Here is a 25,554-nt window from a genome sequence, read left to right as displayed (position 1 = left end):
CATTTAAATCCTGAACTGCTACAGCAAAAAGAAAAATAGTCCTTCACTCATGCAGTGAAGGTCCTCTCCCAATTCATGCAGGTCTTGCACCAAACTGGAGCACCTGTGCTTAGGGAGCTGTCCCGTCGTGAACAACTATGATGACATTGCCCTGGAGATTGGCCTTCACCTGCAGTGAGTAGTGGCCGCCGTCACTACTTGCATGGGTGTTCGCAAGGGGTTACAAAAGGTCTGTCTGTCTGTCTGTCTGTTGGCAGTCAAGAAAACCTCTAAAAGCAAAGGGGGAATTTGGTAGGTCTAAGAAACAGATGAAGAATTATTCGAGTCAGAAAGAAAGTGGTGAAAAAATGCCCGCTGGGTGGGATATTTTTCATGCCCGCCGGATGGGATTTTTTTCAACCCGGCGGGCATTTTTTCACCACTTTCTTTCTGGCTCGAAAAATTCTTCATTTGTTTCTATGACCTACCAAATTCCCCCTTTGCTTCCCAAGGTTTTCTTGACTGCCAACCCTTATTCTGTCTTAATTCACCGAGCCCCTCATTTCCCAATTCTGATTCGCTATATACATATACATATACATATACAGGGTGTCCCAGCTATCATGCACCAAGATTTAAAAAAAGAGTAAAGGCGTAACTCGAAAGAAACCAGGTGCATAATGTTTGCAGTACTGTGAAGAAGCGGACAGTATTTTTTTCTTTAATGAGACCTAATTAACTAATTGTAATTAATTACCTAACTCAAGAAATACTGTCCTAATCACTAAAGTGTCAATGAGGCACTTGTAGCTAACCTCGAGGGGCATCCAACTGCGGTATTTTAAGCGATGAACTAATTGCGTACACATTTATTCTGACTGAAAAAGGAAACCCGCGAAATATGAAAAATACCACGTGACGGCACCTCCGCCCGCACCGTAAAGCAACACCCTCAAACAGGCTGCCGCTGAGTTAGCCAGAATGAAATAGGCAAAAGAAAGAAGAAATCGCGACCGCGTTTGTTCCTTATCTGCACACGCGTCCCGCGAATCTTGCTGCTGCTGCTCCTTCCATGCATGCTATGATCAAGGTGATGCGCTGTCTCTTCGGGCGGGTAACACGCGAAACAGTTGCGTTCAATCAGCTTTGTTTGGGGACGCTGCTTTAAGCGTCGTCACGGGGTATTTTTCATATTTCGCGGGTTTCCTGTATCAGTCAGAATAAATGAGTACGCAATTAGTTCGTCGCTGAAAATAGCGCAGTTAGATGCCCCTCGTGGTTGCCTACAAGTGCCTCATTGACACTTTAGTGATTAGGACAGTATTTCTCGAATTAGATAATTAATTACAATCAATTAATTAAGTCTCATTAACGAAAAAATTACTCTCCACTTCTTCACAGTACTGCAAACATTATGCACTAGGTTTTCTTCAAGTTACGCAATTTCTCTTTTTTTAAATCTTGGTGCATGATAGCTGGGATACCCTGTATATATACAGAAAGAAATGCCGGCAGTCTACAACGCCAAAGAAAGCATAGGGGAATGGTAACCATTCCCCTATGCTTTTTTTGGCGTTGTAGACTGCCGGCATTTCTTTCTGTATTTCCTAACGAGCCCCTCATTTCCAAACCCTATTACCGTACATATATATATATATATATATATATATATATATATATATATATATATATATATATATACAGAAACATAGGTCGGCAGTTTACAACGCCAAAGGAGGCATAGGGGTGTGGTTAGGCTCTATTTTTTACTACGATTAATGAAGTTAAGATTTTTTTTTAAATATAAGGATGAAAGAAAGAAAGAAAAACGCGCCCAGAGTGGGGACCGAACCCACGCTTTTCGATTAGATCTCGAATGCCTTACCAATTCGGCTATCTGGGCGACTGTGTTCTCCTTCACTTTCTGGGCTATTTATATTTACTAGAAGTGTATCTGACGCTCGAGGGTGGTAGCCAGCGCCACTCTGACTACACGGGGAGAAGGGGACCTTCTTTTCAACCCCCGGGGCGTGACTCAAACGTCTACAGCCTGTCATAACTGGCAAGAGGGCTTCCCGCCAGTTATCCACTCATGACAGGCTGTAGACGTTTGAGTCACGCCCCGGAGGTTGAAAAGAAGGTCCCCTTCTCCCCGTGTAGTCAGAGTGGCGCTGGCTACCACCCTCGAGCGTCAGATACACTTCTAGTAAATATAAATAGCCCAGAAAGTGAAGGAGAACACAGTCGCCCAGATAGCCGAATTGGTAAGGCATTCGAGATCTAATCGAAAGGCGTGGGTTCGGTCCCCACTCTGGGCGCGTTTTTCTTTCTTTCTTTCATCCTTATATTTAAAAAAAAATCTTAACTTCATTAATCGTAGTAAAAAATAGAGCCTAACCACACCCCTATGCCTCCTTTGGCGTTGTGAACTGCCGACCTATGTTTCTGTATTTCCTCAACGAGCCCCTCATTTCCTTACTATATATATATATATAATAAGTTTTCTCCCCTCAAGACAAAATCCTGCCGACGCCCAAAACTACTTGGATGTTTCTTTTTGCATCACAGCAAGCAAACCCCCTTTTTTTTCCCCACAAAAGGAGGTCGTTATTGGGCAGTGAAGACATTGGGATAGTAGCTCTGTGGCTATACCATGTGAGGGTGCCTTGAAAAGGCCCCTCTTGTATTGGCTTGTCTTCCAGTGCTAGGTACAAGAGTCATTAAGCTTGAAGGCATGAAAGCACCTAAACTACGTAGGTATGCACCAGCCTCACCCAGCCGTGCAGCAGTCACAAGTGAGCCTGGGCACACTGCAAAGCAGTGCCACACATTGCTGGTACTGTAGCCGTTCCCGCTATATGGCAGCGCTAACAATTACCGGCATGTCTGTTCAATGCCACGTCATCCCCAGAGCTTTCAATTGGGCATTATTGCTTCCGCATTCACAACTCAAAAGCAGTGCTTGGGTTTCTGAGGACTTCTTTTTAAAGTGAAGCTCCTTTGGCCTCACTGATGGCGGTGTCGCAACCAAAACTTATGGCAGAAAAGCAAACTTTACACAATGGGAGGGCATGTGCTGAAGATGATAAAACAAAAAAAAAAGCGTCCACAAATGTGGTGGTAACATTGAACAGAGCGCGGACGAGTCGCACACAGCAAGCATACAGCGGCTCCCTCAGAATGTGTGCCAAACACACGGCTAACGAGTTGTGCGTTTGCGTGATGTGCACAATTTGATACAAAATTAAAGCCTTTCAACTCAGTGGGGAAGCTGTTGGAAGTGCAGAGCAGTGATTCACCATAATGGGCTGTAGCGCCGTTATCCGCTCACTGCTACCACCCAATGCATTTCAAATTTCCCGCCTCCGCAGTGTTCGTGCGCGCCCCCTCCCTGAAACTGTGCCAGCAGGAGTTCTGTTCTTTTTCTGCTTGCTTTAATTTCGTATACTGGAGCCTTTCTGCGTCATTTCAATTGCGCCATTTTTTTCTTGCGCAGCTGGAGCCTTTCTGCGGCATTTCGAATATGCCATCTTCTTCTTGCGCGTGGAGCCTTTCTGTGTCATTTCGAACCTGCCATTTTTTTTTCTTGCGCAGCCGCTTTTTTTGCTTACTGTTGTAAAAACTAATTCAACAAGTGTTCCTAACGCAATGGATGTGGGTGCTGCCGGTTAATTACGTATATTTTGCGTCAAATGTACCTACAGTTTTCTTTGCACTAAACAACGGGGAGATGTAGGACAAGCACCAGCAGTTCACGAGTTTCTAACGCTTATGGCTATATAAACCGCTTGGCGTTCGAAGTCTCTGGGGTACGCCGCGACGACAGTGCTACAACAGAATTCCCTGTTGCTTTACTTGGGTCCAGCGAGCGAGCTACGACGACAAGGCGAGCGCCTAAAGTGCTCTGCGCTTAATTAAAACTCCCCGCGGTGAGAATAGAACCTGCGTTTCTCGCGTTATAAAGCCGACGTCTATCCGATTGCACCATCATCGCACTCGATTTCCTTTGGGTTCATTGCACGGGTGCTGGCTTTGGACTTTGGCAGTTTGGGTTTTTGGCGTTGGGAGCGTGGATTTTGGACGTTCACTTGACTCAGTTTGCATGGAGAAAGCTTTGCGTTTTAACCATCTTTCTCCTAAGAAAGGGCCTTGATTTTTAATTTTAAAATATTATAACCTTTCAAATCCTGATATTCTAATTGTGGTAAACTTTCATCCATCCCTAGCCCGTGCATGTGTCATGAATCCATGTGTACTTGCATACTCACTAGGTATAAGGTTTTCAAGCTATAGTGCACCCACATGCTCAGGCACCTGGAACAGTGGGTAATAGCGTTAAAAGCAACCTAGTCACTTGAAATTTTTAAAGCTACAGCATTGGCTTTTACATGGTTCAGATAAGCTCTGGCTAACCACATTGGCCTTCCTTTCGGCCTCCCTTTATTGTGTGAGGAATAGTCTACTCTGTTCAGGCAGCAACATTATCCATGGCTTGCATATCCAGGTTTTCACACTGTGCTAGCGAAAATCACGGGGTGCTCAGACATTTTTTGGAAGTGACAGCTTCCCAGCTACATTTTGTAAGAAGTGCGCATTTTTTGTCTTTTACAGGAACCTGAAAACCCTGGACCTGTACCGTGCGAGAACGCTGTCTGCAGTCGGTGTGAACCTGTTTGCCCGGTCGTGTCCACTTATCGTCAGCCTCGACCTAGGATGGTGGTGAGCACCGTGTCTATGTCCCTCGGTCCTGAGGGAAAAGAAAGCTGCTCTGCGCCTTGTAGCACTGATGCCTGCTCTGCGTATATTTGATTCTAAGTTGTAGGTGGAAACTGCGCGAGCTGTGGGCAATGCATTACCTAAACGAGGAGCAAGGCCAGTGCATAGCAAAATGAGGGTGCAGGCTCTCCGAGAACATAGCTGTAGTCAATGTCTCCCTGTTGTGTAAGGAGTGCACAGTTTGTCTCCCTTAAAAAAAAAAAAGAAATGTTTTAGTGCTGCTGTTTGAGTTTTGAGGGTGCGCAACAAGTTACTTCTTCTCTTCTCATTTTTCTCTTTGACAGCACCAGCATCGACTTTGGGTGCATCCATGAACTCGCAAAGGGCTGCCGGCATTTGAAGAGGCTGCTCTTGACTGCCGTTCGGTAATTGCAGCTGTTCCATCTAACTGTCTCTGACTGCTTTCTTCTGAAATCTTTTGAGCGCCTGTTGTTGTAAACAGTTCCACAAGTGATTGCATTCAGAATGGAGTAACCTGTAAACCATTTATTAACCAGGCTCTTCCACACACGCACGTGCACGCACGCACACATACACATGGGAAGAGGAGCTTCAGGGTCCTTTCAGCAGTTCAAAACTGACCTAATTGGAAAGCACTATGACTGTGCAGTAAGGTAAAGCTTAAAAAGTAAAAGGATAATGTGTAAGCAAGTTATTCACACAAACAGAAATGTCCGTCCTGATGATCTGAGCGGGTTTGGTCCCAGCTGTGGTGGCAGCCTTTCTAGATGTCTAGATGGAGGTGAAAAGCGAAAACACCCACGTGCCAAGCACATGTTAAAACATCCCCAGGTGGTCAAAATTAATCCGGAGCCCTCCACTATGGCACGCCTCATAGCCTATGTGTAGCTTCAGCTCGTTAAACCCCACAAATTCAGTTTTGGATGTGAAAGATTCAATTCTTGAAGAAAAAAAAAAGCACAGAAATTTAAATGCGCAGTCAAGAAAATACTGTTAGTTCAAGTGTAATTTAGTTGTCATCCGTCAGGGGTAATGGCTAATTTAAAGATAAAGAGATGACTGTTATTTGCTAAATACTAAATGGACTGGCAGCATGACCAATGCATGTGAGCTACTGCAGTGAGCCTCATAAAATATCTGCCAGGTAGAGAACTTTGGATGAAATGCTCAGGAAAACTAAAGTTTCGTAGACACCCTGTTGTAGCTCAGCATAGAAAGTACTATTGTGCACGGTAGTTTCTTATGCAAACAATATTTAACCTTTTCACTGCCATGTTTTTTCGTGGTCAGCTCTTCCTCCCTGGCAGGTTTTTTCATGTTCGTTCGGTGGAAATTGTATGCTAGTATATCACTACGATGCCAAGCAAGATATGTAAACTCAGGATTTCCTCATCCATTAAGAAAGGTTGTGCGGAATACAAATTGTGCTTGCACGAGTTGTCTTAGGAGTGGCAGTGAAAAGGTTAAAGTGGCTGCAATTATCTTTTTTTCCCCATTATTCTTTGTTGCTAATGTTGTAGGGCAGGGCAGATTACGGGTTGTTATTGCCTAATCTATTTCGCTGCTATTTTGGTTTCTCTGGTCTTGACTCATGCCCACATTAATCTGCTCTTAGTTAAGTTTTCATTTGATTTTATCTCCAACTGCCAAATTCTATTAACGTGCATGTTATGTGCAATATTTTATTGTATGTCTTCTGGACAAATTGTCACATTGAAACTTCTGTTGCTAATCCTAATGACACTTTGCTTAAATGAAATGAATCTGAAGGAGCCTGAAAATCCTCTAGCAACACCCTTTCGAGCTTTCCATATTTACGGTGTAGACAAGGACTATTTGGCGTTGGTGTAAATGCCATAGGGTATATGAACTATTTCGAGCTTGCCATCGATGCAGTTTTCTTGCACCAAGCTATTTCACAGTGAAGTGTTTGAACCAGCTTACGTAATTCACCGCAACACTGACTGAGATTACGAAATTTCGCTTCGATACTGTGTGCAGTCTGCGCAATGCTAGGGCATGTGATACATAAAACTACCCCCATTCCAGTGCTGTCTGTGACGGTGACCTCGTTGCCATCGCGACGCACTGCCGCGAGCTGGAACAACTTGACATCTTGGGATCCGCAGAAGCAAGCTCATCCGGAGTTGTTCGGTAAGTCGGACTGGATTCAGTCCTCGCTCTTGCCAAGTGCATGCGGCTATGGCAGTCTGATAAGCTTATAGGCACAAATATGGTGCTGCTTTGGCTCTTGTTTCAACACATCTGCCCCTTGCCAAAGGCATTTGAAAGCACATAAAGGATCTGTACGGTGCTTGTCTAAATCAGGGCCCTCTTGCTTGAAGCCCAATGAGACAGACTTATTCACAGTCTAATCTTGTTGGCAGACTTATTTGAGGTCTTATGTTCCCTATGCTATAAGACTTAGAACTTATAACACAGCTGTAATAAGATTCCAAACAAGATTGCGACATGACTGTGAATAAGCCTGCACCAAGCAATCTCATTCAACGACTTATGCTGACTTTCCCTGCCGGGCTATTGGCATCCGTTGATTGATTGATTGTAGGGTTTAACGCACCAGCACAATGCAGGCGGTGAGGCACGCCATAATGGAGGGCTCAGGATTAATTTTGACCACCTGGGGATCTTTAACAGGTGCCGAAATCTAGTACACACAAGCGTTTTTGCTTTTCGCCTCCATCAGAAAAGCTTCCACCACGGCCGGGAATGTAACCCGTGACCTTGTGCTGAGCAGCACAACTCCTTAGCCTATTTGCATCCGTGTGTGAGAAGAGAAACCCGAATCCCACTCGTGACTAATTCCTCACAGGACAAAACGTGCATCAAAATTGCGCCAATGTGACATCGCACTCCGGTAGCAAAACGTTACGCGAGCTTTCACGAGTAGCAATTAGAAGTGTGCACACGACGGGCAGGCCACTTAGCAGACGATTGAAATCGTCTGACAGATAATAGAAATTGTCTACTAAGTGCCGCTTAGCAGGCGATCTCGCAGCAGTTGCGGCGCTTAGCAGACGGTTTCGAAACAGGCCACCAATTCATGACTCGTGCACTGGGCACCCGCCGCCTGCGCAGGGCCTCTTTCGCGCAGAGAGAGCATGAGGGGAGCATACAGTGCGTGCTGCCAGAAACAGCGCAGGGAGGCCGCGCCGCGTGAGTTGGCCAGTTACCAGGTTATTGTAAATGATTCGTAATAGTGTTCACGTACGCCACCCGATTGGCCAAATTGATAGGATTGTACCGATAATGGTTCAAAGCAAACGCTTGTTCTTGGCCGGCAACACCAAACCCAACTCTTCTTTAGGGGCCTCTCCCATGCACATCCAGGTGCCCACTTTCCCTAGGCTTCAATAAGACTGCTCTCTAACCTAGCCTGTGTGCTTTCGGGAAAGCGCACTAGTGTAAATCCTGTTCGAATACCTTTTGAAGTCTGTGAATACGACTAGACTGTCAATTAGACTGCCAATAAGCATGTTTGTTCGAGCGAGCGGGCCCAGGTCAAATTGTATCTGCATGCAACAACTCCTAAAATGGGATCAGCACAAGTTTACCTTGTTCCTAATTCACTAGCTTTAGGCTGAAAAAGAAAATTTTCTGCTATTGGTGTGCCTATGTTCTCTTTTTGAGAGCACACACATTGACCAATTCCGCTACTCAAAACTAAGCGCTCATTGCATAAAGTGAGAAAGTTATGAGTAGGCTGCCCCTGCGTTTCTCGTCTGGTGACTGTAACAGGTGTTCAAATGTGCACTGTCATTGGTTAGTTGGTTTCAAAGAACTGTCGCTGCAGCACTCCTCAGGTAACCAATGGAGTGAAGGGCAAGGAAGCAGAGCAGAGCCTTTTTCAGCGGGTCAGTCATGGCGTCAGCAAAGAGAGCGGGAAGTGGGGCAGTCGGAGTGCACTTTCACAATTTTTTTACTAGCCTTTATGCATACTGTCAACTCTCATTAAAGTGTAGACAAGCCTTGTACCAGATTTGTAATAAAACCATATATAGTAAGTTTGATGTAACTCTGGATTTTACAAAATTAATTAGTATACAAAGTTTGCCAGTATCAAAATGAACAGTGCTGGTAGGAGTCATCTTCTTAACAAGCTCACAACCTTACAAGGTTCAACGAGCCACAGTCATTAATTTTGTGTTCTATTTGTTCGTTTCGTTGGCTGGGGTGCATCGCTCCAGAGACAAAATAGATTTAAAAATGGCCATAGTACAATTAAACTCTGGGAGGCATTTGTGATAGGTGATGCCATTTTATGAAGGGGATATATACTAGTAGCAATACTTTGGTTAATAAAACAGAAGGTTTTGACACATACAAGAATATTTTCCGTATACCTCACTGATGCAGCATCAATGGGTTCAGGTGACTACCAGGTACGAATTGATTGGAGTACTTGAGAGTGATGCTCTTCAAGCACAGGGGTTACCGTGACCTGAGACTATTGTCTTATCAGTCCTGGTTGTTTGTCAGTTTTTTCCACAACAGAAGGCAAACTGTGCGACTCTTTTGTGTCCATATGGGACGCGACGTTTTGTTTTGAAGGGGGAAAGGTAGCAGAAGTACGATAATCATCGCCGCTGTTTGTAAGCTGAGCAAACTTACTTTGTTGATGCACTTGGTGCAAGCACACACGTGCCTGCACACACATGGCTGCCTGCAGTAGTTGCTCTGTGTACTCTTATTGCAGCTTACAGTGATAGCAATGGTGCTACAGTATAACCTCGTTACTACAGACCATGGTAGTGATCATGATTTGTTCTGCCGTAAAAGAAGTACGAGCAATCCAAACACTGTTACTGCAGATTTTGATGCAATCGTGGGTGGGGTCAGTTATAACAACTTCTCAAGTACAGTCGAATCCCGCTACAACGAAATTGACGGGACGTGCGAAAAATTTCGTTGAAGCGAAAATTCGTTGAGGCGAAATCTGCCGCAACACACCACGGAAAGGCCAGAAAAATAGCCCCGTATGCTTCCGCATCATTGGCAGCATAATACAATGTTTAGAAAAAGGAGTGACGCGCAATAACGTCATGTTTATTCGGATAACAAACATACCAATGGTTATCTGTTCTTTCACTGCACGCGAAGAACGCGTTGCGGAGTGGGGTGAAGAAATGCAGGCGCAAAACGTATTGCTGTACAAGGCGTGTCCATCGAGCTGATTACTTCCAGATAGCTGCTAGGCCGTGGGAAGCCCCCCTCTCACTTGTAGCAGGAGCAGTGCCGTTATCTTATCATCTGACACGGCGCGGCAGCTACTGACCTTGGCAGGTTAGACGCGCGCGCTTGCATTTAACACAACTGCGCGCTCATGACTAAGATAGGATGACTTGGCTTCAAGACCAAACACGCAAACATGATTTTTGCTCTTGGCTATTAAGAATGGTAGAAGGAAAACGGCAAGGACAGCTGCTCACAACGCATACATGACGGCGCCGCGCCAGCAGCGGAGCACATTTGTGCGACATGGAGGAAAGAAAAGCTTAGGAGAGGCCCTGACGTCACACCAAGCGCAGCCGGAAACGCCATTTCTGTAAGTCGAATGGCGGACCATTGGCCCTCCATGCCATTGGCGGACTCTTTTTGCCTCTCTCTCTCGGTGCACCTTCTCCGCCTCCTCCGTCCTGTATCGCCTCTCTTGTCGTCTGCATCTGCCAGCGCCGAGCCGGCGGAAATCAGCTGATAGGCAGGTAGAAGGCCGTTTTGCAGCGCGTGACCGTGAACCTAAACGCGCGGTTACACTGTTACACGTCTTCAGTGTGGCCGCAGCAGGTTTGCGAAGCGGCTCGCTCTAACAATGCCGCAATGCTCGGTGCCAGGCTGCAAGTCGCGATCGGTACCCAAGGAATTGGGCGTCACTTTCCACCGGTTAGTGCATCATTCCGCTGACAAGTATTGCTGTACATTGGTGTGCATTCATCCTTTGTTTGCAATCGCCGCCGTTTATAGGTTCCCAAGCGATGGAGAACGCCGCAAACAGTGGGCGAACGCCGTGCGGCTACCGGACTGGAAAGTGTCCAAGTTTGCGTTGCAGTTTCACTGGCAATCCCAGAGATGACTAGTCAATTAAACGGCCGTTCTATATATATAGGTAAGCAGTACTTCATGCAGATTTCACGCTAAAAAATTGTGGAATGTTTTTACCGTTGTTCGCGTGCCTTCGATAGAATTTTTTGCGGAGGAGGAGGAGGAGGAGGCAAAACGTTTTATTGAGTAAAAAAAAAAATGAGAGGGTGGGTGGCGTCAATAAACTTTTTTTCGCCAAGTTTAAACTTGTCTCAGTGTCAATAAATTCAAGGTGATATCAGTTGAAAACGTTCATACACTAACCTCGCAGTATGAAGCGTTGAAAAGCGAAATCCAGAGCGAGACCACAAAAAGATCCAGATTCCAGATCCAGCACTCTTCCAGTCAACAGACGGACACCTACTAAGGTAATAGGACGATGGAATTATATCAACTGGGAATCTACCTTGTAACAGTTGCAAAAGCACTGCCGCGCATTGCCGGCCTAGCAAACTATATATTGCAGCGGCGATAACCAAAAAATTGAGTTGCGAATCGTTGGGTTGCAAGTCGCCTACGTACTGCACACCGTGTATCACTTCCCGAAAATCTACCTGACGGGTGTCCGCTCGTACGACGGGACGGCGCGTTCACGATATCTGCACTTCGTCGTGATCGCGACCGGAGCAATAGCTTGACGCGGTACAAGGTGCACTCGCAAGTAGAAATTAAATGACATATTCACATCGGCGCAGCTGTCGCAACTCGCAGCATCCGTTTCGAGTTCCGCAAGACCACAGCGCAGCAAAGCGAAGCAGCAATCTTCGCAATCGGACGACAAGGCAGGCGCTGCCTTTCCTCCATGACTGGCGAACGGCGGGCGGGCTGTTGCCCGGACGCCGTTGCTAACGCGACTTCCAATGGCCGCCGAAAAACACGTGACTTCCTCCACACTTTTGCCAATGCGCGGGGATAGCTGGGGGCCTCTCCCATAGAGTTTCATACTAATGAAACTAGAGGGGACACTGGCGCTGCAATCGTTCAACCCCCATGGAGGTGATTGTGTGACGTAGACTCGTGATTTTCGAACTTGGCTTAACTTGAGGCTTGACGATTGTTATATGTACTAGGCTTCGTACTTTTCCGCTCCGTCAGTTTCGGTTTCGGCGTCGAAAGCGTCGGTGGGTCATTCCGGGGCAGAATTGCTGTTGGCGTTCGATTCCAGCGGCTGCAGTGCGCAAATACTGCACGGCTGGAATGAATGGATACGGGAAGCACCCCGCGCCGGGTAGTGCGTTCCGTCCTAGCCACGTTCATGACTACGCTTGCGATTATAACACGAGCACGGTAGCGCCGAAGACAAATAAAAATCTTTTATCAGCAGTAAGTATGTGTGCACAGCCGGTGATTTTTTTTTTTTTTTTAATGTTGCGGGAGCGTCCACCAGCGGGTGGGTCGGCACCTTATCGTGGGAGAAAGCGGCGAAACAAGTGAGGGTAGGCCGCTTGCATAGGACGATTCCGCCAGTGCAACCGTCGTCTGCTAGGCTGTTCCCGCAAGCACAACACAGCCGACACAGTCCCTTTCCGTTGCTAATCAGCTGCGTGTATTCACCGGTTTAACCAAGGCTCACGCGCAATCGCTGTGACCGCCCGCAACCATGGACGCATATGGGGTGTTTGAAGCTGAAGGTAAAAACAATGTAATGAAATGAATACTCTGTATATGCAGTGCAGTATCAGACAGGGGAAGAAAATGTACCTCTGCAACGGTAGAATGGCTTTACCTATTGCAACAGAACGTGGCCAAATGATTGCCTGGGGCCTACAGTACTTTTGGGCCATGGCTTACATAGCTACTGGTGAAGCCATATGAGGCGATCACCGGCATGCATGCTTGCTATTCAATGAAGTCGCTGTGAGTCTACATTGGTAATAGTGTTCCCCATCCAGTGGCAGGTGTTGCTGTAGCAACTGTTTGCGTTAGTGGAACCCTGGCTCAGCGCCTGGAGACAGGCATATTGAGCACAGAGAAAAAGTTGGCGACTGCACTAGGCGAGTACTGTGTGAATTTATTGTGCCAACAGCAAAGTGCAGAATTCCGTTTCACTCATTTATAAAAAAGCCCTCACCACAGTCATACTCTGTAACACTAATAAAAAAAGCACAGCATTGCTTAATACATCAAAAGCAAGAGTGCAAGCTTACCTTGAGGAAGTTGTTTTGAACTTTTGAAGGCTGGTAAACAGCAAACATGCAAACTATGCAGTGAAAATGAGTGAAGGCATAAGCATGTCGCATCAATGTATTTATTTTCCCATCCAAGAGCCAGTATTGCTTAATACAACAAAATCAAGAGTGCAAGCTTACCTTGAGGAAGTTGTTTTAAAATTTTGAAGGCTGGTGAACAGCAAACATGCAAACTACGCAGTGAAAATGAGTGAAGGCATAAGCATGTCGCATCAATGTATTTATTGTCCCATCCAAGAGCCACTGTGAACATATTGGTACCAGGATTTAGTTTGTAGCTACCTACCAGCATTGCCATTTTCGCAACCAGCATACTGATGTACGCAGGCTGCTTTATGCAGGAATCAACAAAATGGTTACTGTAAGTGACGAACAAATGCGACGTTAGGTTACGGTAAAAAGATTGCATGAAAGGAACCCTAGAAAAGCTTATAGCTGTAGAGCAGAAGTGTTTCGATCAGCATCTGCCAGCACAGTAGAAGCAGGGCAACAATATCTGATCAACGAACAAACAAAGGTCTTAAAACAGCGTACACTCGGCATGAGAATATACAGCCACAGTGAACAGCAGTGGGTGGATACAATCTGCAACTTGATAACAGCCAGAAGTAGGTGAGGCAGCCTTCTACCCCACTGATCAGAACCTTTTGAGCCATACTGACAGTGCAAGATGGGAAAGGGCAGCTTAACATTTTTCAATCCATTGTTTGGGCATACATCAATGGTGCATAAACAAAACACTGCAGCCACAACGTATAATGTAAGTTTTAACTGACATTCACGTGGTGAAAGCTGATCCCCTACGTCACACCTTCATGAATATGTTGCTGGAGGAGGTGGCGGCGCCACAAAAAGTTTGTGAAAGGTGCACAATAGAACCCGGCTTCAATAGAGATTTACATGGGCAGTGAGGACGTGCCAGCTCTCTCACAGTCATTGGCACCACACACAGTCCTCCTCAGCACGGTCCCTCAAGTGAATACCACTTTGGAACACAGTGGGCTAAAATACCACGCAGAATACTTCCACTTCATTCTTTCAGTTCAATAAGCACGTACACAAGTCTTCAAACGGCTGCTCATAGTAGTTAAATGAAGTTGGTTTCATGCTGTGCCAAGGCTATCGCAAATGAAGCCACTGCTATAAGTCACATTTATGCATACAATGGATGGTTTCGAATAACTAATTTTCTTGTACCCGAGAAAAATAGTTTGAATCTTGAGTGCCTAACAAGCAAGATTCAAAGAACATCTTCCATGCACTACAAGGCACTTTCTTCACCACTTGTTTTTCTCTTTATTGTGCAGCTGAATGTACAGGATTGTTTTTACTATTTACATATCGTAGGCTGCAATCAACCTCTCCCCAAGCCCTTTTGCTTTTTCAACGGTGGCCCTTGCTAGAATTTTTGTGTTTTTGGCAGCTTGGCGGCATGCCTGCCTTGTCTTGCGCTGCTGATGATCCATCCAATGATCCTGACTTGGAAACTGGTTGCATGCCTGGTGCAGCTTCTTGTGTTGCCTGCTGGTCTGCTCCTTGCACTGCTGACACAGCTGAGACCTGTATCGAAATGGATGGCATCATTGAAGGTTTTGCAAGGCTTTTTTACAGATATTTAGAGCACAAGTATGTACTCTTAAAATCCAGCACACTAGCATGCTTATTTACAAAAATGGTTCCAGCAACATATAAAAACACACAGTTACGATCAGCTGCGCCCTGCCGTGTTGACACTGAAGTCATTACTTAAACCAAAGAGAAGGCACATACAATGAACTCACAAGACGCCAACAATGTTTTCAGAGGTCGTGCTTTAACAAGACATGACTTTAGCAGTTGGATTATTCAAGACTGAACAACCACACAAAATGAGTAAATGTTTTGAACTTATTGTGGAACAGCTACGGAACAACGAATGCATGAAGGCAGCTTGTGTATTATGGGAATGGCACCCCAGAGGCACTATTTAGTTGCTATTTAGGCAAGCACCGTCTGATCAGCAACATTTACGCTGTTTGACACCTTCGCACGTAATTTCCAACTGTTCCTGCGCTTCGGCACGCTTGTATAGAGGCACTGGAAAAAATACAGAGCCTTCAATTTAACACGCGTACCTGGTTATATCTGGGCGTGAGACCTCGGTTAGACAGGTGATGATTGGTACTTGTGGGCGTGTAATGTACACACACGGTTCTTAGATATATCAGTGCGCGTTATTGGTCATCTAATAGAAACATTCTACACGGGAATTTTCACAAAATTAGGAACTCCCGTAAAATGCAGCCCACTGCTCCAGAACGCCCTGCATGCCTGCCGCTCTTAGCAAGACGAGGCCGTCTTCTGGAAGGTTAACACGAATGAAGTACGAGAATTTTTTCGCTGTGTGGCCTGATAAGATACCCTGTTTCCTACGCTTGTCGCTCTCAACATATAAAATTAACATTTGCTCACAGAAACAGCTCTACAGTGCGTCAAGACATCAAGAATACACGAATAGTGCAACAAAGAAAGAACCCGATTAACCATCCGGTCAATAAAACATCGTCTGCGTGTTAGCGACGAACAAAGGTGATATGGTCGAGTTCCGTGGTCGAGTTGGCCGTTATGGCTTGTTTAAGGCACCAAAGCAAACGATCAGCTGTTAATCAGCGTCCTTTCACGATTTTGTCAGCATGCCGACCGCACGTCGGGTAAGGCGACAACAGTTGCACTTATGAGTGGAAATGAACAACAACCGTGTATACTTACTTGGGGTTATATGACGCATCGCTCCGCTACTCGTAGTCTTCCAGAACGAAATTTAACGCTGTACAGCGGCCCTTCGGCAGATACATGCCACCGCCGACTCGCAAGCAAAAAAAAAAAAAAAAACGAAAAAAAAAAAACGCTTCGCCGCCGAATCACCGGCCCCGCTAAACTCAGCCGCGTATGCCGTTCACAAATCACTTCCCCTCTTATAAAACAGTACTTCTAAACCTTAATTAAAACTTAATGTATCGTACAAGTTGTTTATGCGACTAATAATTTATACTGTAATAAACATTACTTGTAGCTTTTTAATTTAAAAAAAGATATTTCGAGTCAAGTCAAGATGTTGGCATAGTTAAGCCAAGTTCGAAAATCACACGTCTATCTGGCATGGCCGCCCTCATGGGGGTTGAAGCAGACGATCAACGGCTCGCATAGACACTAGCGCCAGTGTCCCCTCTAGTGTATATTAGTATGAAACTCTATGGCCTCTCCTAAGCTTTTTTTTCCTCCATGTTTGTGCGATTTCAACTGGATACGGATTGGCTGTAGCTCCGGCTTGGCGAACCGGGCCTGCGCCTCATGGCTGCGCCTCATGTAAAGACGGTCAGCCACATCGTTATCACCATCAAACAATGGCGTCCGCCTATGAGTTTTTTTTTGTTTTTTTTTTTTTTTTTTTGTGGCGGTGTGGCCGCACCGCGCATGTTTTCGGTGAAACTAAGCGTCCTGAATGTATAAAAAGTTACAGACAGCTGGCGCTATGCTTATTTTATTGTAAAATAATTGTTCAAACCCAGCCCAAATCATCGAAAATTTCTTTGAAGCGAAAGCAAGCCTGACAAATGGTTCGTTGTGGCGAGGACTTTGTTGCATGGACTTCTATGGCTGGCTGACGGGGAATTGGAAATATTTCGTTGAAGCGGAAATTTCGTTGAAGCGGCGTTCGTTGTAGCGGGGTTCGACTGTACTGTAAACACAAAACAGAAAAAATGAAAGCATGCCGGTCATTTCTCAAAGTCTAGTTAACACCGAAATAAGTTAATATTTAAGGCCAACAAACCTTTGGGATGACCTGGGTTTTTCAGTGGTTTCATCCTCCTGCGACACCATGAAGCACGTCACAGAATCTCGCGCACAAGTCTTCTTACATTTGCTGTGCTCCTGTTGTATGGCATCCTCTCCATTTTTTTCACTCCTCGTACTATTATTACTACTGTTTCATTTCATCAGCCTGTACTTGCATTTCCATTGGCTCCATGTGAACATAAGTGAAGGGCTGGTGAAGGTCTTGTTGCTAAGCTTGGAGATTTAGCCATCCATATTGTATGGGGGTTACATTGTTCTTTTTTTTTTTTTTGCTTGTTTCAGCTATGATAACATTTATATGCACACATTTCATCTGTTGTGCTGACATTAAGTTTTAAATCCTATCACTTGGCTGTCAGGACATCACACTTACACATACGGCAAGTGGATGCAAAAAGTTTTTCTACTAATTCACAATTATTTTTAGTTGTCTCAAATTGTTTTCGTTTGATCACCATCGTTTCTAATTTAGAAACACAAACACTGCAAACGTATGAAGTGAAAAATTATCTGCACTTCAAAGAAGTCCACTGTAGAGGCACAAACATAGACTTACTAACCTTTAAACTGGTCTGTTATATTCAAGTGTATGTTGTAACATAATCTGCAGTATACTAAGTTTAATCAATGGCACAGATAGGAAGACCAACATCGGAAATCGGTTATGTTTTATCCGAATATGTGTTGTAAGCAGATTTGTTGTAACGAGGTTACACAATATAAATAAAAATCACCGTTGCTGCTCGTATACTGGGGATTGCTTGCACTGCAGTCATCTTTTGCATGTAACGTAAGACCACTTCGATGTTTTTGGCAGGGATGCCTTGTAATTGGGAAGGAATTTATGCTTAATGTCAGTCAATGCCTACAACCTGTATGATGCTCTTTTTTTTTTTTTTTTCATTTGCAGAGTGCTCAATGGCTGCAAACAGCTGCGCATCCTAGACGTGTCATTCTGCTGCAAAATCAGCATAGAGTTGGTGCAGGAGTGGAGGAAGGCCTACCCCGGGGTGCAGATCAAGAGAAGCATCTCCGAAGCCTGGAGATGATGCACTCCTTGTTTTTCCTTCTCGCTCCCAACAAATTTATGGCACTGCACCATACGGACGAATCGTGTCGTATGTCTGAGATGTACCTGGTAACTTAATAAAGGTGCCTGAATGTGGCATCAACATTTCCATGTTTCGAGTGTTAGGCAACTGACCTGCGTCTTCTCGTTCTTTTGCCTTAGCAATGTTCTAAGGGAATGCCCTCCCCGAAACATCACCCATTTCCTTTAGGGGTTAAATATTCAATTTATTAAAGTGCCCCTAGATCACCCACCCCTTTATATCTATGGCTTTAGTGCCAATTTTTGAACAAAAAAAACGCAAGTCATCTATTCATGTGTTGATGCGGTCACATTTTTGTCCTTTCCGCACTTGATCCGAAAGTTCGCCCGTCTCGTATTTTTTCTTGATATCTCTGCAGTTTTGGTTTGTGGTGCAAGCTTCAGGTAGTACTGAGACAAAATTTTCGTATTAGTACATTTTTTTCGCCGCTATGGGTGCAGACAGTCGATTGCAGCGTAAATAATTATTGACAGTCCTGTTTATTCGTGTCAGTTTCGGTTTCGACAAAACGAACACGGAGGCGGCCTCTGTGGCAGGATGGCGTGATGTCACCGTTCTTTTCGCACCACTGCCGGTTATGTGCGCACACTCCCAGACCAATCATGGTTTCCACCATGTCCACGCGCCCGGGCAGCATGACGTCAGTCCCAAAACCGTGACGTGATACACACGGCGGAGCAGCTCGCGCCAACCGCAGCCACCGTGTTGGCCGCTTCACGAGAGCCCTGGCGTCGGCAGTTCTGGCCCAGGAGCAGACGGCGTCATGCTCATGCCGATGTGCAAAAGGTATCCGTTCTGAGCTAATTCTAATGCAATCAGAGATTAAAATGGATTTAAAATGTGTCATACTGAACGGTCACTGTTGAAACTTGCTGGGAGATATATCCAATGCAGTAATCCCTCGCTATAACGAAGTCAACGGGACGGCGAAAAATTTCGTTATAAGCGGTATTTCGATAGAAGCGACCAATCGAGAAAAACTAAGAAGTTGCCCTTTAATTGCGCCACAACTGCGAGGAACCAAAACAATGTACTATTTATCGAAGCACAATTTTTGTTCAGGTGATAAATGGCAGTGAGTTTTGGCTGTTTAAGCAGGGCGCGAGCAACCCCTGCTCCAATTTGACCAAGCACTGCATGAGGCTGTGGTCGCCGACCATGAATTCAACTTTATTTCGCAGCACACGTAGGAACTCCCGCGTCTGCGCTATAGTCGCCACTTCACGTGGCTCTTCGTCCTCGTCGGGGCCACCAAGTGTAAATCATCTCCGCATCCGTCGCTGGTGCGACCACAGCAGCTGCAGCGTCCGCAAACGCAAACGTCTCGAAGTCACCTTCTACCTCTTGGCCAACAATTTTATGAACAGCCTCATGTAGATCGCTGCCAGTCCGGTCATCGTCAGGCTGGTCATCGACAGGGTCGCTGACAACGGTGCGGAAAAAGCCGGCGTGCACAAAGCAGTTGGCGACCTTTGAAGGTGCGAGTTCCTTCCATGAAAAGTTTAGAAAATGGATCGCACTGAGCAAATCAATGTTGTACCTCTTACTGCCGTCATACGCTGTGCGCATGCACTGCATAAGAGCCTTGCGGTACAGCTTCCGGGTGGTTTCAATGATATCCTGATCCATAGGTTGCAGTGAAGCGAGCTCCTTGAGGTTGTCGATCTTCCCGTGGCTGGGACAATTGTTAATTAGGAAAAGCACACTTGCCGATTCTTCGCGTCACTGGGAATTTTTTCCCAATGTGTGAAGCCTTGAAGCTTGCAAAACGAGTTTTTCAGCGCCGCGTTGTCAATGGTACTGCTACTTCTATGGTTCAAGTGTCAGTGTTGACACAACGTCGCGTCCACTCCATTGACCAATGTCCAGGAACACAATTCAGTTACCATACCACGGGTTTGGATTGTTTGTTTATAGTCAGATAGCGCTAATCGAGCATGAGTGGCTCGAGAAAATCACCGGGGAGACACCAGCTTGTGTTGACCTGCCATGATGACAACCTGACTCGCCGCTGGGTCGCCGCCACTCGGCGACGCCTCCACTCTCTACTTCGCTCTAAGCAGGTTAACCGGTTTGCGCGCTTCGAGTAATGCGGCCAAAAATACATGCGTTTGGGTTGGAACAAGAAGAAATTTCAAATAAAGCGATATTTTGAGTAAAGTGGTTTCGTTGTAACGAGGCGTTACTGTACAAAGGAAGCCTTTTACATATCTCAGCTTCGAAATTTCATGTCACTACTTCTTTGAGCCCCGAGACATCCTTTGCATTGACGTAGCCAAATGTCACACTAAACCACCATTTGCGGTTGCCACTGCAGACCACCAAGGAATTGAACTAACTTCCGCAAAAATAATCGGCAAAGACACCACTACTGCAGAAGAAATCACCCTCGCAGCCATTGTAGCTCCATTACATTGTAGCTCACAGCCATTACAGCTCAAGACATTGTCACGAATTCTCAAACTGCCTGTCGCCATTACGCCGCAGGCCGCATTGCTCGTATCAATCCAGCCCTAACCCCCCTGACCTCTACATTCTCCAAACCCCGAGACATGAGTCTCTGAAGGGGAATAAGGCGGCTCATGCTCTGCCTGCACGCATGCACCTGCAGAGCGTTCCCCTCCAACACTCCACTCTCACCATCAGAAGAGATATAATCACTCTGAACGCTGGACTTTATCACCGCCTTACGAGAAGTTGACTATACGGAAGAAGCCACCACCTTAATTCAAACCAACACATGCCCACATGGCACCCTCCTTCACGCCATCGACCCCACCTCCTACTCCGCCACCTGCAACTACTGTCTCCAACCCTGCATGCTCTACCACACGATCTGGGTGTGTTCCCAAATTCCATCCCTAACCCCTATTCTCTCCCCCTAGCAACTGGGAATTCAGGAACGTTCGGATGCCGGCGATCAGTTTCGGCTGGTCGAAAGGGCCCGACAGGCAGCGACCGCCCAGGGGCTTCTGGGCTGGGAAGACCCCCCATCCCCATAGGTTCAGAATTTTGGTGCAAATAAATGTTATTCTCCCTCCTCTGACATCGCTTCATTCTCCCAAACGTAATGTAACTTAACCTAACAACCTGAAGAACATAAAGCAATCATATAAAACACCAAAAATTAACCTAAGCCATAAAAATTTCAAGTTCTGGTTAAAATAAAATGAAAAAATGGCTGCGGCTTAGCTCAGCTAATTTTGGATATGCAAAGAAAAAGCTTGGCTTAGTCTGGTTGAGCCTTGGTTTCGCTTGGTTAACCTGTGATGTAGCCGCATTGCCGACCACCTATCAAAGCTATTCAGTCCCGTGCAACGCTCGCAGAAGGAGGCCTGGTGAACGTGGCGTTCATTCACGGCGAACGCACTGTTCCTCTTTGCCGGGCGCGAGACTAGTCACATAGCCCGAGACGACCCAGCGACGCATGCGTAAGAGGCTGCGGAGGTGGTCGGCTGCTGATCACCCGCAGTGGCCACTCGTGCTGAGCAGGACGACTGAAAACGGGGCCTTGTGCGCAGTGCCGAAAGCCAGCCTGGCAAGTCACGCGATGCGCTTCGAGGGCTGTGTCACTGGGGGTGTCTCCGGTCAAAATGTGAAATTGCGCATCTGTCGCGAGACTGCTGGACGAAAGTAGTAAAGCTTTACTTTAAAAGAAATGAGTGAGGCAAAAGCCAGAATTGAATACCACCCTTGCTAACAGCATACATGCTAACAGCAGACGTTCGGTGTTGACTTAGCCTTGCACGAGGTCACGGGTTCAATTCCCGACCGCAGCGGCTGCTTTTCTGGTGGAGGCGAAAAGCAAAAGCGCCTGTGTGTGCGAGATTTCAGCACACGTTAAAGATCCCCAGGTGGTCAAAATTAATCCGGAGCCCTCCACTACGGCGCGCCTCATCGCCTGCGTTGCGTCAGCGCGTTAAACCCTACAAACAATCAGTCAATCAATCAATCAATCAATCAATCAATCAATCAATCAATCAATCAATCAATCAGTCGTCTTAGCCTTGTTATTAAATGTTTGAATGTCATCGGACGGCAGCAGTTAATATGTATGTAGAAAAATTAAAGCCGTTCCACTCAATGTGAAGACTGTCGGAAGTGCAGGGCAGTGATTTTCCATAATGGGCTGTAGCGCCGTTATCCGCTCACTGCTACCACCTTGTGCAATTCAGATTACCTGTCTTCGCAGTGCTCGCTCGCCCCAGCGGGAGTTCTGTCCTTTTTGTGCTTGCTTTTCCCCTCGCACGTGCTGGCGTTGCACTGCCACGTTTTTCGCTTACTATCGTAAAGACCAACCCAAAGAGCGTTCCTGACTAATTGAACGCGGGCGCTGGCAGTTGCCTCAAATGTACCTGCAGTTTTCTTTTTTGCGCTAAACAACGGGAAGATGTATGGCAAGCGCCAGCGGTTCAGAAGTTTACAACGCTTATGACTATATAAACCGCTTGGCTTTCGAAGCCTCTGGGTTACGCCGTGACGACAGCCGCTACGACGGAACGTCGTGTGGCTCTACTTGGACCCAGCGAGCGAGCTACAACTAGGCGAGCCCCTAAAGCGCTCTGCACTTAAAAGAAGAGAACTCTGACCTACTGGGAACAAAGGTGTACGCAAAGCTTGTCCAACGAAACCGTAAACCAAATCCCTTGTGAAATCCTCGTCAAATCGCCTGGCCAACCAACCCCCAAACCTCAACCAATCCTAACCCGCGTTGCGCAGGCGCATGCGTCGGAATGTGTTCGCCTAGATGATGATGATGATGATTAAAGGCCTCCCCTTTGAATCGGGGTGACGGCGTGCGCCATCTAGCCTATCTTAGTAGTTTGAATTTAAATTTAGTCCCTCAACTCGGATTTCTTTTTAATTCTGCCCTGCCGCTACCCCTGGCTGGGATGTTATTTTATCGACTTCCCTGCTTTTTTTCCACCAATACTCTAGCCGCTGCTTAGTAATACCTACTGCTGACCAGTTAATGCTTCCATCATTTGCGAAGCCCAGTGCCTCAGGAAGTAGGACTTTCCCCCCAATTCTATCCGGCTGAATCTTTTGGCATCCTATTACTATGTGGTCGATTGTTTCTTTATCCCTGCCACATACAACACATGTATCATCCTGGGACGAATATTTGCTCATGTAGGTTCAAGTTCTCAAGCAGCCAGCCCGCGCCTCAAAGAGCAACGCACTACCTTTATTGTTGTCATAAAAGTTCTCTTTCCGGATCTCTTTTTTGCTTGCTTTGTAGATTCCCAGCGATCCCTTCTTTTCCATCCTCTCTTTCCACATGAGCGTCTCTGTTTCCTTCACTTGCTTTTTAACTGCCCCCCCTTGTTTATTTGCCGCGGTCAAGGTATATTTAGTCGCCAGCTTTCGCGTCCTCTTCCGCCATTGGGTGTCCACACTTTTAAGGTACATGTACCTATGCACTCTGGCTGCCCAGTTCTTCTCATCTAAATGTCTAAGCCGCTCCTCAAAACGTATCTTACTTTGCGCTTCCCTCGCCTCAAATGAAGCCCAACCCATATCGCCTTGTACCGCCTCATTTGTAGTCTTACTGTGAGCTCGCAGTGCTAATCTGCCGACTGCCTTTTGGTTAACCTCCAGTCCCGACAGGATATCGGACTTTAAGCATAATACGGCATTAGAGAACGTGAGCGCCGGCACCATTACCCCTTTCCAGATGCCTCGCACTACCTCGTACTTATTGTATCCCAGTGCTCTATGTTTCATTACTGCTGCATTTCGTCTCCCTTTCAGTTTGAGGTGTTCTTCATGGGCATTCAGGTACCCTTTTCCTTCATTAAGCCAGATCCCCAAGTATTTGTACTTATTTACTAATGGTATGGCTTCCTGTTGAATTCTTATTGGTGCTGTATGAGCTTCCTCGTTGAACACCATGACTCCAGATTTCTGTGGGTTAAAATGTAGGCCTAGGTACGTTGCCTCATCCCCACAAATGTCGGCCAGTTTTTGAAGGTCTTCCGCATTATCTGCCAGCAACACTATATCGTCCGCGTACATCAATCCCGGAATCCGTTGCGCCACCAACTCTCCATTGCTTCGGTACGACAAGTCAAAGCCTAATCCACTCTCCTCCAATCGTCTTTCCATTCCTCTAATGTACAGTGTGAACAGCAATGGCGAAAGGGGGCACCCCTGTTTTAAACCTCTTCGAATGTACACGGGCTCTGTGCCTGTACGTCCTTCCCATGTAATATGCGCCTTGTTATCCTCATATATTGCCCTTATCAGCCCCACAAATTCTGACCCAATCCCCTCTTCTTCCAGTATATGCCACAGCAATACCCTATCTACGTTGTCATAGGCTCCCTTTATGTCCAGGAACAGTAGTCATGTTGGTCTGCCCTGTGCTGCCGAAATTTCGATGGTCTGGGTTATTACGAAAATATTGTCTTCTAAGCGTCGACCCGGCCTAAATCCATTTTGCAGTTCCCCTAAAATACTGTTACTTTCCACCCACTTCAACAACTTACTTTCCTAGTGCACGTTCGCGTGGCGCCATCTGCGGTCCTCGCCAAGAGGCACGCAGCGGTGGCCTCATGGCGGGTGTTCTAGGCACTATAGCGGGTGTTTCAAATTTACCATTTGTCTTTTTTTAATTTGGAATTTTTTTACGCATGATATTTTATTTCCCGTCAATTAGCTCTGTCCCAGTTTATGAGGGATGCTGCTAGGTGGTTTGTTACTTTAATCTTAATTTTTTGCCATTTTTATTTTTCCCTTTCACTGTCAATAAACGCGCGGACTTACTGCAGCGTCGGCCTCGGGCCTTCGGACCGCCAGCTGCGGGCGAAGAGGGTCTTTGCGTACGGCGCCAACAGCAACACCAACGGCTACACAAGTCAGAGTAGAGTAAAAAAAAAAAAAACTATTTTTCCTAGGATGGGGTCAAGGGAGGAGTGGGGAGATCCTCTTCTGTCCTCTTCCACCTTCGGGTGGTGGCGAACCTTCGCTTGAAAAATGGTTGCGGCTCAGCTCAGCTAACCCTGAATATGTGAAGCGAAAGCTTGGCTTAGCCTAGCGCCACTAGCAAAGCCTTAGTGGCTCTAGCTTAGCCTGGTTAAGTGGTTCCACTTGGTTGACCTTATAGCTGTAATTATTATACTAATCGTCCAAAGCCTGCCTTTGTCTAAAGTTGTGGTCCCGTTCCTGGCGTTTTCCGAGCAGAACGGCTTGCGCTTCTTCAGTCTCCGATGCTAGCTTTCCATGCTTGGCATTCTGGACCCTCTCCATTGAAGCAGCTCACCAGGAAATGTCCGCGGGGACGACATCTCAAACCCACCCCCTTTTCCACAATGCTCCAAGAAGATGACACGAGATCGCTCTCATCCACGGCCAAGCATGCATGCGGGAGGTGAGTTGCGTGGTCAGGCGGCTACGCATCTGCGGAGAGCGCATGTGCCAAGCCGGCAGCAGCGGCTGCTAGCGAACGCGGCCGTCGGTGTAGCTCAGCCCGGCGAGTCACACGAGGTCAAATTCCCCGCCACTGCGAAACCGCTCGACGAGATTAGTAAAGCTTTGGTTTTAAAGACGTGCAGCTCGCCACGGCAGGGGAGATTGTTCGACATTGGGAATGACCTTGA

General features: G+C 46.4%; 1 protein-coding gene and 1 long non-coding RNA gene across 2 annotated transcripts in view; one reads left to right on the top strand and one right to left on the bottom strand.

The window, feature by feature from the left end:
• Fbxl4 (F box and leucine-rich-repeat gene 4) overlaps positions 1–18,019 on the top strand; it is a 53,584-nt gene extending 35,565 nt beyond the window's left edge. Inside the window, exons 11-15 of the mRNA XM_077698701.1 lie at positions 82–174; positions 4,591–4,698; positions 5,040–5,120; positions 6,766–6,870; positions 17,752–18,019. Of these exons, the coding sequence (XP_077554827.1) occupies positions 82–174; positions 4,591–4,698; positions 5,040–5,120; positions 6,766–6,870; positions 17,752–17,890 (526 nt within the window). The 3' untranslated portion in view covers positions 17,891–18,019. The remainder of the gene's footprint in view (positions 1–81; positions 175–4,590; positions 4,699–5,039; positions 5,121–6,765; positions 6,871–17,751) is intronic.
• Positions 13,208–15,859, bottom strand: LOC144169504 (uncharacterized). Its single transcript, XR_013322461.1, has 2 exons — positions 15,753–15,859; positions 13,208–14,564 (listed from the first exon to the last, which is right to left on the bottom strand). It is a non-coding gene; the product is annotated as an uncharacterized LOC144169504 (long non-coding RNA).
• Positions 18,020–25,554: the final 7,535 nt, after the last annotated feature.

The sequence above is a fragment of the Haemaphysalis longicornis genome, unplaced genomic scaffold (assembly GCF_048455015.1).
Source record: "Haemaphysalis longicornis isolate Haplotype H1 unplaced genomic scaffold, Haemaphysalis longicornis Haplotype H1 scaffold_2, whole genome shotgun sequence".
Classification (NCBI taxonomy): Eukaryota; Metazoa; Arthropoda; class Arachnida; order Ixodida; family Ixodidae; genus Haemaphysalis; species Haemaphysalis longicornis.
The sequence above is the reverse complement of the archived record's forward strand: the minus strand, read 5'-3'. Positions and strand labels throughout refer to the sequence as shown.